The following is a 12,394-nucleotide window of genomic DNA, read 5'->3' as shown; positions in this document are numbered from 1 at the left end:
TTACCTATCAGCTCTCTGAGCTTCCCAAAATCTGCCTTCCTGAAATCCATTGTCTCTATTTTGCTGTTCTCCCTTCTACCCTTCCTTAGAATTGCAAACTCCTATGATTTCATGATCATTTTCACCCAAGCTGCCTTCTACTTTCAAATTCTCAACGAGTTCCTCCCTATTTGTTAAAATCAAGTCTAGAACAGCTTCCCCCCAGTAGCTTTTTCAACCTTCTGAAATAAAAAGTTGTCCTCAATGCAGTCCAAGAATTTGTTGGATAGTCTGCCCCGCTGTGTTATTTTCCCAACATATATTTGGATAGTTGAAGTCCCCCATCACCACCAAATCTTGGGCTTTGGATGATTTTGTTAGTTGTTTAAAAAAAGCCTCATCCACCTCTTCCACCTGGTTAGGTGGCCTGTAGTAGACTCCTAGCATGACATCTCCCTTGTTTTTTACCCCTTTTAGCCTAACCCAGAGACTCTCAACACTTCCGTCTCCTATGTCCATCTCCACCTCAGTCTAAGTGTGTACATTTTTAATGTACAAGGCAACACCTCCTCCCTTTTTCCCCTGTCTGTCCTTTCTGAGCAACCTGTACCCCTCCACACCAACATTCCAATCATGTGTATTATCCCACCAAGTTTCAGTGATGCCAACAATGTCATGGTTGTGTTTATTTATTAGCACTTCCAGTTCTTCCTGCTTATTACCTATACTTCTCGCATTTGTATATAGGCATCTAAGATACTGGTTTGATCTTGCCTCCCAGTTTTGTCCTGACCCTCCTTTCTCTCTGCCAATATAGCCCACACTCCCTCTTGTTTCCGACCCATCTCCCAGGTCTCCATGTTCCCCACTTACCTGTGGGCTTTGCTCACCTGTCCCCGTCGAACCTAGTTTAAAGCTCTCCTCACTAGGTTAGCCAGTCTGTGTCCAAATAAGGCCTTTCCCCTCCTCGAAAGGTGAACGCCATCTCTGCCTAGCAGTCCTTCCTCGAATAGCATTCCGTGGTCGAGGAAGCCAAAGCCCTCCTGGCGACACCATCTTTGCAGCCAGGCATTCACCTCCATGATGCATCTGTCTCTGCCTGGGCCCCTACCTGTGACAGGAAGAATTGAAGAGAATACCACCTGCGCTCCAAACTCCTTCACCCGTACTCCCAGAGTCCTGTAGTCACTCTTGATCCGCTCAGTGTCACACCTCGCAGTATCATTTGTGCCCACATGGATGAGTAGCATGGGGTAGTAGTCAGAGGGCTGGATAATCCTTGACGATGCCTCCATAACATTTCGGATATGGGCTCCCGGCAGGCAGCATACCTCCCGAGATGAAATGTCAGGGCAACAGATGGGCACCTCCATCCCCCTCAGCAGAGAATCTCCGACCACCACTACCCTACGTTTCTTATTTGCAGTGGTGGCAGCAGAGCTCCCAGCCTTAGGGGTAGGGACGAGGCTTCTCCTCCTTTACTGTAGGGGGATGTTCCTTCTCTCGTATATCAAGAAGAGCATAACGGTTACATATTACCACGGCGGGAGGGTTCAGAGCACGGGTGGAGCACTGCCTGCTGCCAGAAGTAACCAGCTGCTAGTGTCCACACTGAGCCATCTCCTCCTCCACCAGTGGTGTATCAGCAGTCCTGTGTACTGGGACAGCTACCTCAGCTGTCTCCACATGGACGCTGTCCAGGAATTGCTCCTGGATTCGGATGCTCCTCAACCTAGCCACCTCCTCCTGTAGTTCTCCCACCTGCTGCCTGAGAGATTCCACCACCAGGCACCTTTCACATTGGATTGTCCCCCCAGCCTGGATATCAGTAAGTGGAAATTAGTCTCTGCAAAACTACACCAGGATCTGGATAGAAGCATCCATGCTCAGGCGCTCTGTGTGGCTACAGGCGCAGGTGGAGTAGACAGAAACATTGCTGGCACAGGTGTTGCAGGTCTTCCTAACCATCGTAATTCTCCCTCTGTCAAACTCCCTCTCAAACTCCCCTGTCTGCAGCCCCCTGTCCGCTGAAAGGGTTGTTTAAGCAAGAAGTTTTAAATGTAGTTGGTTTATAGGTTTTAAGGGGAATAAAGGGAAAAACAGATAGAACCGGCAAGGGACCCTCGCCCCCTTCCCGCTCCTCTTCCAAACTCCCTTGCGAAACTCCCTGTTAGCAGCCCCTGTTCACAAAAGTTTTTCACTTGTACTAAATGTTTCCATAATAAATTTAAAACTTTATCTAATGGTGGAAATAAAATCTATGTCTGTATATTGGAAAATGAGTAACCAAAGTGTGTGTTTCTTGCCATCTATTTGTCTCAAGGAAACCTTGACTGTTGTCTGCTTTCCCCTGCCCAAACTGTGTGTGCATGTCTTGGAAAACTCTCTTCTATTTGTGGTGCTCATTATTCTTGTACAGTAAATGCTTGCTAATTAAACTGACTGGGGAGACCCATTGCAGCCTAAGGAATTTTTGCAAGTTACTAAATTAATAAACACAATGAAAATGGAGAGTTCTGCATCAGAGTGTACATTCTTAATTTTGTTTTTGACAACAGTAGTTTAGTTTTAATAATTTGATTCTACTTAGTATATTACCAAAATTATCCTAGTAATTTTGCAAAGGTAGTGAAGCTTTTGCCTCTCTAGAGCACTGTACTGTTAAATCTTTGCTAAGGAGTCAGGTGAAACCCAATGGCTCTTGGTTAGACGGATCAGGCCTATGATGATCAAGTTGAAAATTAGCAAGGTTCTCCTGTATTTACCTTTCATTTAACCCCTATCAACTTTAGCAGCAGAGATCCTATGTTTTTATAATTGTATATTTCTCTTGAACATTTTTTTACTTATTACATCATTATTCTTTATAGAGCATTTCATTTTTTCTTTAAAATGGGAAATGTGGTATATGAGCACAGCAACTTGCTATTTTATTCTGCACTATTTTTTTTCTGATAAAGTCAAATTACTTTTCAAAACCTCTTTTGTATATCCTCAATCTGCTTTTCTCAAAAGTCCGTTTATTCTTCTTCAGAACCCTTGTCATAGCACTCACAATCATTTTAGATACAATCATGTAATTTATGGATTCTAAATCCAGATTAGCTTCTGACAGGGGCGGCTCTAGCTTTTTTGCTGCCCCAAGCAGCAAAAAAAAGCGCCGCCCCCGAGCCCCCCCACCAAGCACCAGAGCCCGCACTCCCCCTGCGCCGAGCCCTGCACCGCCCTCCCCCCCCCCCCCAGCGCCGCCGGAGCCCGCCCCCGGCCCCTGCCGAGCGCCGCTGGAACCCCCCTCCAGCGCCGCGCCCACGCCGCACCCCCACCGAGCGCTGCGCGCCGGAACCTCCCCGAGCGCCGAGCCCCGCGTTGGCACCCCCCCCGCCAAGCGCCGCGCTGCCGGAGCCCGCCCCCGCCGAGCGCCGCCGGAACCCCCCTTCAGCCCCACGCCGCCCCCTCGCCAAGCCCCGCGCAACCGGAGCCCGCCCCCCCCCCAGCGCCGCGCTGCCGGAGCGCCCCCACCACCCCCGCGGAATGCCGTGCCGCGCTCCCCCCCCCCGCCGCCCCTTACCAGGTGCCGCCCCAAGCGTGTGCTTGGGTGCCTGGAGCCGGCCCTGGCTCCTGATACTGTTGCTTACTATGAAAACTATATAAAACAGTTCTGTGCCACTTCCTCAACTGTTACAGTTAAGATCCTAGCTCTCATTTGACTCTAAAATCTTTATGATCCTTAACCTGTTTTTAGTGGTCAATTGAAAACTAAAAATAACATGTCCTTGCCTTCAATTTTCAGTCAACAGCGTCAGATTTCTCATTTGTTGTTCATGCTTATTTGAGCACTCTCAGATGGATTTCCTGCATTCTGCATTTAATGGTCTGGTCTACCTTTTCTGTAGTGTACATCATTGTTACCTTGACTGCAAAGTGACTCGTTAGTCTTTGGCTTTTAGTAGTGATGTACAGAAAGCTTTTACAGCATTAGTTTATAGCCTTTTTTTTTCCTTCAAATTTCAAACCTTTTGCTTTTTTTTTCCTATGGTTCTCGTCTATCATAAAATTTTCAAACTTCTGAAACAGTTTCTGTTGATGTTTCTGTTCCTGTAGCATTCTACATTTCTAATATGTTTTTTCCATGCATTGTTGTTCTATCTGCAACAATAGTATGTTAATCTTAAAAATCTTCCTGTGGACTGCTATATAGCATAAATAATGCATCATTTTGAAAAAAACAGAAATTAGGATTTTTTTCTTCAGGATCTTTGAATAGAAAATACAGTATATATGATTTATAAAAAGCCCCAGCAACACACTCACACACACTCTCTCTCTCTCTCTCTCTTTTAACCCACAACATAATATATATTTTTACAAATATGGTTGTATTAGTATTTTGCATAATATTTTACCTCATTATGTAATCATTTTTGAATCTTAATAAATTTTAAAAAAATATATTAAAATTATTAAAATATTTTAATAAGACTGGCAAGATCTGCTGGGTCATATAGAACTATAGCAGTATGTAATTTGAAATTGTTTGGCATGAGATGCTTCATATTTTTATTTTCTGTTTCCAGTGAATGTGTAAGCAGTGCATTGTGCATTCCACTGGCAAGCCAAAAGAGGTAAGAATAGACTCGTTAGCAATTAAAGCTTCTGCTTTCAGATAAATGCATGCTAATCCTTTTAAAGTCAATCGAATTTGAATGTGTATATTTGAGAGGAAAATCAGTTTTTTCACTTTAATTTGTTTTATTTTTTTATGGGACAGGAGCTCTACAGGCCGTCCTGACTGGACCTGCATCGTGGTAGGTTTTACCTCTGGCTACATCCGTTTCTACACTGAGGTGAGTCTTCTTTCAGCACCGTTCAGCTGCAAAGTAGTGATATATTGCTGTAACTTGTAAACTTTTATTTCTGTAGACTATACTGTAAGCCTTTCCTAAGCAAAGGTGAATTAGTGAATAAATATTCATGTTAATTATTCTTTCTTTCTTAGACTGGAGTCCTACTTCTTGCACAGCTCTTAAATGAAGATCCTGTCCTACAGCTTAAATGCAGAACCTATGAGGTTCCACGGCATCCTGGAGTCACAGAACAGGTGGTGTAGCAGGCTATTTCAAAAGTAAAATAGTATTGTTTCAGGTTGTGGCATGTTTCTTTCCTACATGAATCCACTCGTGTATTGTTAGTAGTTTTTGATAGGTGGAAGATTGACCTGAGCAAGAGATTAGGGATAAGTCATTCTAGAAGAATCCTCAAACCAGCTAAATCATAAAGACATAGAAAGGAAAGCAACATTTCTTTCCACTTATTTTTGAGGAGTATATTTAGCCCCAAAGCTAATTGATTAGTCTCATTATAGTTGGTATGGCAACACCCATTTTTTCATGTTCTGTGTGTGTGTGTGTTCCTATTGTATTTTCCACTGCATGCATCCGATGAAGTGAGTTTTAGCCCACAAAAGCATATGCCCAAATAAATTTGTTAGTCTCTAACGTGCCACAAGTACTCCTCATTCTTTTTATTGAATTACTATATCATTCATGTAAAAGAGGGCTTCATTTGTTGCTTGGGTTTTCCTTTTATGTGTGCAAAATATAGTAGTAGAATGCTTGTGGATTTTCAAGGGGAATATGCAGCTTGGCAGGTTCCAAGAATTGCACAATGGTCTAGCAGATGACTTAATATTCTTTTCTCTCTCAGTAAGATTACTTTGGAGACAGCTGAAAGGTAAAAAAAAAAATACCTCCAAGGAAAAAAGACTATTTTGAAGGTAGTCATAGGAATCTGCATTTCATTATGCCGTTTCCTGTACGGGGACTCTTGTAGAACATTGTTCAACTTTGTGGAAGAGCCCACCATTCTGCACTTCTTGCTGAATTAGAGTTCGGCATGCAAAAAACTAGGAAGTATTAGAAAGTTTGTTATCTTTATACAAGTGTTCATCTATGATGACAGTATAGCATGATGTGGACCCAATTTTGAATGATGGCGGTTTTAACAAGACATCTAAATCTTGCAGATGGACATTTGGGTGTATAAAAAGGCTTAAGTGCCAATTTAGACCCTAATCCAGATACAGATATTTGCACCCTAGATAAACCCATACCAAGGCAACCCTTACAAATTGCAACTTGTACGTTCTCTCCTTAAACCGTTAAAATATAAATAGATGAGAGACATGAAGGTCCATGAAAGCAGACAAGATGTAGACAATAAATACAGAATTGAGTCTGCATTTGAATAATAGTTAATGGTATGCTGAAATGTGGGATAGTTCTTTAAAATTCTTCTCTTTGTCTCTGCATAATATTCCATTGTGTGGAGTCTGTTAGAAATTAACTGTTCAGACAAAACACTTGTTACCTTGCATTATTTACAAAGCTTTCCTTCAGAGAGCAGAAGAACTAAGTTGATGTGATGATGGTGAAAGTGATTTGTCTCCTTTAATAAAGAATGAAGAACTGAGTATCCTGTATCCAGCAGCAGTTGTGACTATTGATGGTTTCAGCCTCTTTCAGTCCCTTCGTGCTTGTCGTAATCAGGTAGCAAGAGGTACGTCTCTGAGAGAAGCTGTCTATTGCTGTGACTACAGTAGTACTTGTACAGGCAGTCCTCGACTTTACGACGAACGGCACTTACGACGTTTCTGAATTGACATCGTAATTCGACTTACGACAATTGGTTTCGACTTTACGATGCTCTGTCCCGCAATGGAGTGGATTGCGGTTCCGAGTTACGACATTTTGCCTTATGACGCAATTTTCGGGAACCAATTGTGTCGTAAGTCCAAAGACTGCCTATACTTACAATGTAACAGAGACTTCTGTATGTTAATACAAAATAATTTAAAATTCATGTTAATTGTATCAGACTGCAGTAGAAGCCAATATGGTTTGTCAGTTTTATATAGCTTATAGTTATGTGAAGGAAAACATTTTTGAGAAATACACTTCTTCAGAACACAGCTGTTGACTGGAGAAGATTTGACTTGCTAGTACGCAGCCATCTTAGATGCGCCTTATCAATGTCTAGAGGGATCAGCACAGTGATCACTTAGTGATTTTTGTTTTAGCTGAGTATTTTTTCTTTTAGGAAAGGTTTTGAGAAGTGCTGGCATCATAACAGTGATTCTGCTGTGGGCAGATGCTCTTCATATTTTAATGGTTGAAATGGTTTAATAGCACTTTAAGATATGAAAAGCCCTGAAGGCTGTTTTAGCTCTTTCTGTGAAGGAAAAATGCTTACTCCTTTCAATCTTTTTGACAACCTGCCCTGCTGCTTACCTTGATTTCTTTTATTGTTAATTCTTGGGATGCTGGCTAATCCAAGTGTGCTGCACCTTGGGAAATGGTCAGTTTCCTGGGGTTAAGGGAGAACCATCAAATAATGGAGTGCTGCGTGGAGGAAGGGTTTCTCACTGCTGGTTTCTGATTTTGCCTCTTACTGTGCTCCAATTCTCTGTTGCCTGTTCTCAATCTCTGCCTTCCACCAGGAACCAGTGACAGGGAATGGGCACATTACTAGGCCAGGAGTAGAGAGGAACCATAATGGAGCTGGCAGCAGGAATTGTGGGGCCAACAGCGCTGTTAGGTTAAGGCTGGCACTGTGCTGGGGGGGAGGGGCTGGTTCCTCTGGGGCTCAGGAGAGGAGAGTATTTCCATGCAGGGCAAGGAAGAGTGAAGGCTCCCATCCCCTCAGCTAAGAACCAAGAGAGTCATTGAACAAGGTCAGATGCCAATTCAGGCAGTCGCTCTAATGGCCCCAGAGACACCCCTTGAGACCTTTGTGCAGAACTACACTGAGGACTAGTGTTCCTTTTTTAAACTGTGTCCCACCAGCCAAGGCAGAGACCCGAATTCTAGCTATAGCCACTCCCTACCACCAAAGCATAGCCTTTCTGTTACTGTCTGAGAAATTATCACTGTTCACAAATGAGAGCAATTAGATCTAGCCACACTTTAATGCTTGCAATAAAAGCACTCCAATATCTTTCACATGCTAATCCCTTGTGTATGCATTGTCCTAAATTTGCAGACAGGTTGAGATGAGAACATTGCTAACAACTCAAGTATAACTAAAGCATACTGTTGCATATCCTGTGAATGTGGATCTTTGTAGAATCTGCTTACTTATGTTTTGCACAAGACTGTCTCCCGTAATGACACTCACTACCAGGAGAAGGACCAATATTGTTCTGGAACATTTATTAAACCATAAATAACTGATAAGATAAATTATCTCCATTAATTTATTTTGGTCTTTACAAATATAGCTGGATGTTGTGAACGAAATTTTGTCCAGCTAAATTTTATTAAGTGTCTTAATTTCAACAAAATGGAAAAAATGTTCATATTCTAATTTTGCGCAGCATGTCCTTAAATGTATTGTACAAAAAAGTCTGACAATGCTTCTACGAAAACCTGTAGGTAAAGTTATTGTATGTAATGTCTTATTAATCACAATACTAAATGCTTTTCCACTGGTATTTCCCTTAGTGTTCACTGTTACTGACCATATAAAGCATTATAGCATGAGCTGACATGACAAAATATTTGTTTAAGAAATCTAATGAACTAATAGCTTTTTACTTATGTCTCAATTTTTATAACATTGGCAGCTGCAGCATCTGGCAATGAGAACATACAACCCCCACCATTAGCTTATAAGAAGTGGGGTTTGCAGGATGTGGACTCCATAGTTGACCATGCCAGTGTGGGTAAGCATTACCATTTATCTTCAAACATTCAACTGGATGAAACCTTTTTTGTCAGTGCTGTAAGACTAAAGGATTACCATGCATGTTGGAGTATTGATCTATGGTAACATTTGGATGGAAACTCATAGAGCTTAGCTGAAGAAGGTTAAAGGATGAGCTTAAGAGCATCAGAAGGCTTTGATTCTCCCATTAGAAGGGATGAGGAAATAGTGGCTGTGTATGGTCTCTGTTCTTCCTCTCTCTTTTGGAAGGGGGCAGCCTAATACTGAGTTTGAGTGAGACTTGGTCAGACTCAGTGTCCTCCTATGTGGTGGATTAAAGGACTGTCTGGCAGGAAGGATAAAGACCAGTGCAGACCTTGCCTGCAGCAGAGGGAGCAGGACACTTAAAGGTTCAGATGACTTATTTCCAGAGGTGACATAGCAGGCCTATATTCTTTTTCCACACTATGACTCTGGGGATATGAGGATGTTTGCTTGTCTCCAGGCCTCCATCATAGACAGGCAGATAGTTGAGGGAGATGGACCAGGCCCCTCTGCTTGCCTTTGGAGAAAGGAAGGAGAGAGGTGGGCTCTCAAAAAATTAAAATGAAAATCTTTAAAATTAAAACAAATCGCAAGTAGGTTTTTTTTGTTGCATCGACTGGGTTTGTTTGAAATAAAAATGGTCAGTTGATTTCAAATCTTGATATGTGACTTCCTTACTAAAATGTATAATCAGTTTTAGATATCCAATAATACAGCTATATATGGTGTGTAAGAACCAGATGTGAATGAAGTCGGAGATTGTATTTTTCTAGAGTTATGACTGTTCAGCCAAGGATGCATGAGTAGACTTAGAATTCAAGAGCCTGAAATACCCATTTATATTGACTTTACATGACTTTTAAGTATTAATTTTTTTTTCTGTATTAGGTCTCATGACTCTGTCTCCTTTTGATCAAATGAAGACTGCCTCCAATATAGGTGGTTATAATGCAGCTATAAAGAATAGTCCACCTACTATGTCTCAGTACATTACTGTAGGCTCCAATCCTTTCACTGGTTTCTTTTATGCCCTGGAGGTATGTATGTATTATGAAATGGGCATGATAAAAGAATCCATTTGTCCCAAGTGGCAGATGAGAGAATTAATATCCTTTTTCTTTTTCATATTATTTTAAAAAAGGCTATTTTTGAAGAATACTTCATTTACCCCAGTTTGTGCAGGTTTTTTTCCTTCAGTCTTCAGAATTTACCTATAATTGGGAAAAATCCCTTTGGGTTGGAATGGTTTCTTTGTGAAATGTGCTCCAGATTCCTGCCATCCAAGACCTCTAACTTTTAAAAAATCTTAAATAAAAAAATAAATAAATTTAATATAGAAACGTTTTTTTTTATATTAATTTTGTTAGTTGAGACTTTGTCTTCCACTAACTACTCTTTCATGGTTAAGGAAATAAACTTAAAAATAAGTTTTAGATCACATGTCATAATCCAATTTTCAAATTCTTTTGGATTCTGGAGGTACTTGGCCTTTTACCCTGTTATATCGAGGCACTGGGAGTGTTCTGTAGCCTGATTTCCTCTTGCCCCAGTTTGTGTTTTACTTTATTTGTAGCTATTGTAGTAGAGAATTAAAATTATTTTGCTTCCCATGACCCTTTCACAAAATATTTATGTACTCTTTATGTATTGGTAAAAAAGCATGGCTATATTTATGTTCCTGTTTATCTTCTGTATATTTGAACCATACAAGACAGAGTGTAATCTCATTATCTAGATCAACAAGGTAACAAAACCAAAGCAATATCAGAATGTTGTGCAGCTAAGTTTTTGAAAAACATTTGTGAGAAAATGTACTTATTTTGGTGTCAATAAGGAATCCAACACCATAGAACCAGCTTGCTCTCCATGAAGCATCAGACTGTAGTTTTTAACCTTTACTGTAGCACCATATAGTACTAGGCGACCAGAGATTCTCAGTGGGCCTCTGAAACAGCAAGTTGGGACTTGGAGGTGTGGAATGACATCCTTTTAGGGACATTGAATTGAGATCTTGCTGAACCTCTAGCGCCTTTCCTAGTACCGAGCCTATGAGGCCTACATAGTTGAGATCATCTGTAGTTTTTCTACCTGACTGAGAAACTATCACATACTTGTATTGAAAATTAATGTGGATGAAGTCAAATTTGGCAACATCTCTTTCAAGACTTTGGCTGCAGTGCATTTTTTTTTTCATTGCTGGAGTTAGTCAGTGTTTAGTGTGTTTCAGCACTTGAGCTCTCATTAGGTAGTGATAAGAGACTTTAAGGAATTATCTTGTTGCCTTTTAAGAATGCTTTTGTTTTTTCCTTCAGGGTAGCACGCAGCCATTGTTGTCTCACGTTGCATTAGCAGTCGCTAGTAAACTGACTTCAGCATTCTTTAATGCTGCCAGGTAATGAAATGCAAAATAAAGTGTGGTTTTGATTTAGTTTTAACTTGCGAATCTTAAGTTGTGCAGTCATTGGCATTCTGCTGATCACTTTTTCTGTTGCAAGTGGCTGGCTTGGTTGGAAGAGTAAACATGAAGAAGAGGCTGTCCAAAAGCAGAAACCAAAAGTTGAACCTGCTACCCCATTAGCTGTGAGGCAAGTTTGACACCTACTCCCTCAATTGCTCCGAAGCTCTGTTCCTTGTTTGTCTTGAATAGTTTTTGAAAGTGGTAATCTTGTGCTGGGATTTTTTTTAAATGTGAGTTTGGTTTCAATTGATTTAGTTTATAAATGGAATTAATTTAATGATCTCTACTTAGCTCTCAGCATGCATTTGTTCCCTCCTCCCTCTAAAAAAAAAAAAAAAAAAAAAAAAAAATCCTGCCTAGTTTAGCAGCAGGAGAATCTCTGTTGAGTAGGTTAAGTACTGGAACAGGAGGCCTAAAGTTTACAATTCAGGTGACTCAACAGAGCTGTATGAGCAATCTTGTAAATACTCTCACGGTACAAAATGCTTTGCATGCAAGGATGTAAAAGTTCCTTACAATAACTTACAGGCATTATCCTCATTTTACTGTTAGGGAAACTGGAGCAGAGAGAGGGTGTGACTTGCTTAGTGGTTCAGAAAAAGACTGCAGCAAACTGAGAAATTAAATCCAGTTCTCCTGATTCCTAGCCCCTGCTCTAAACACTAGGGCCATGCTGTGTCTCTAGGTATGCCTGGCTCTGGTCAGCAATAGGAAAGAATCAACAAGATCACCCGTTGCAGAGACTCCTTGTATGCCAAGGCACTAGGGACATTAAACATACTTAGCCTGCTCTCGGAACTTTTACGGGACCTTTCATGTTTTATCAGTTTATAATATGATTATAGTGAAACTTTCATAAAGTTGCAAGGTCTCAAAGTAAATAAAAGCACAAAATTTTGTAATAGCAAAATACTCTTTCTGTTTTTGTTAACAAAAACAAATCACCCACCCTTTCTATATCCTAGAAAAAAGTATTTCTCTAATCCTGCAAAAGGTACTGTTCATAATTCTAAAGTAATTAATGTAGTATCTTTTGATATTCGTTAACTGAGTGTTTGATTTCAGGTTTGGACTTCCAGATTCCCGGCGCCATGGTGAAAGCATATGTCTGTCTCCATGTAACTCATTGGCAGCAGTAACTGATGACTTTGGAAGAGTTCTTTTACTGGATGTTACACGAGGACTTGCCATTCGCATGTGGAAAGGTACATG

At 40.9% G+C, this 12,394-nt stretch overlaps 1 protein-coding gene across 3 annotated transcripts in view; it reads left to right on the top strand.

Moving 5' to 3' along the window:
- RAB3GAP2 (RAB3 GTPase activating non-catalytic protein subunit 2) overlaps positions 1-12,394 on the top strand; it is an 87,263-nt gene that overhangs the window by 31,777 nt on the left and 43,092 nt on the right. For all 3 annotated transcript variants that reach the window (XM_054023561.1, XM_054023560.1, XM_054023559.1), the window contains 9 exons: positions 4,554-4,601; positions 4,748-4,823; positions 4,976-5,077; positions 6,435-6,534; positions 8,600-8,698; positions 9,613-9,761; positions 11,037-11,116; positions 11,220-11,309; positions 12,248-12,387. In XM_054023561.1, coding sequence (XP_053879536.1) covers positions 4,554-4,601; positions 4,748-4,823; positions 4,976-5,077; positions 6,435-6,534; positions 8,600-8,698; positions 9,613-9,761; positions 11,037-11,116; positions 11,220-11,309; positions 12,248-12,387 — 884 coding nt within the window. The remainder of the gene's footprint in view (positions 1-4,553; positions 4,602-4,747; positions 4,824-4,975; positions 5,078-6,434; positions 6,535-8,599; positions 8,699-9,612; positions 9,762-11,036; positions 11,117-11,219; positions 11,310-12,247; positions 12,388-12,394) is intronic.

This window comes from Malaclemys terrapin, chromosome 3, assembly GCF_027887155.1.
Source record: "Malaclemys terrapin pileata isolate rMalTer1 chromosome 3, rMalTer1.hap1, whole genome shotgun sequence".
In the NCBI taxonomy this organism is placed as follows: domain Eukaryota; kingdom Metazoa; phylum Chordata; order Testudines; family Emydidae; genus Malaclemys; species Malaclemys terrapin.
Note: the sequence above shows the minus strand (reverse complement) of the source record. Positions and strands in the feature narration are given on the sequence as shown.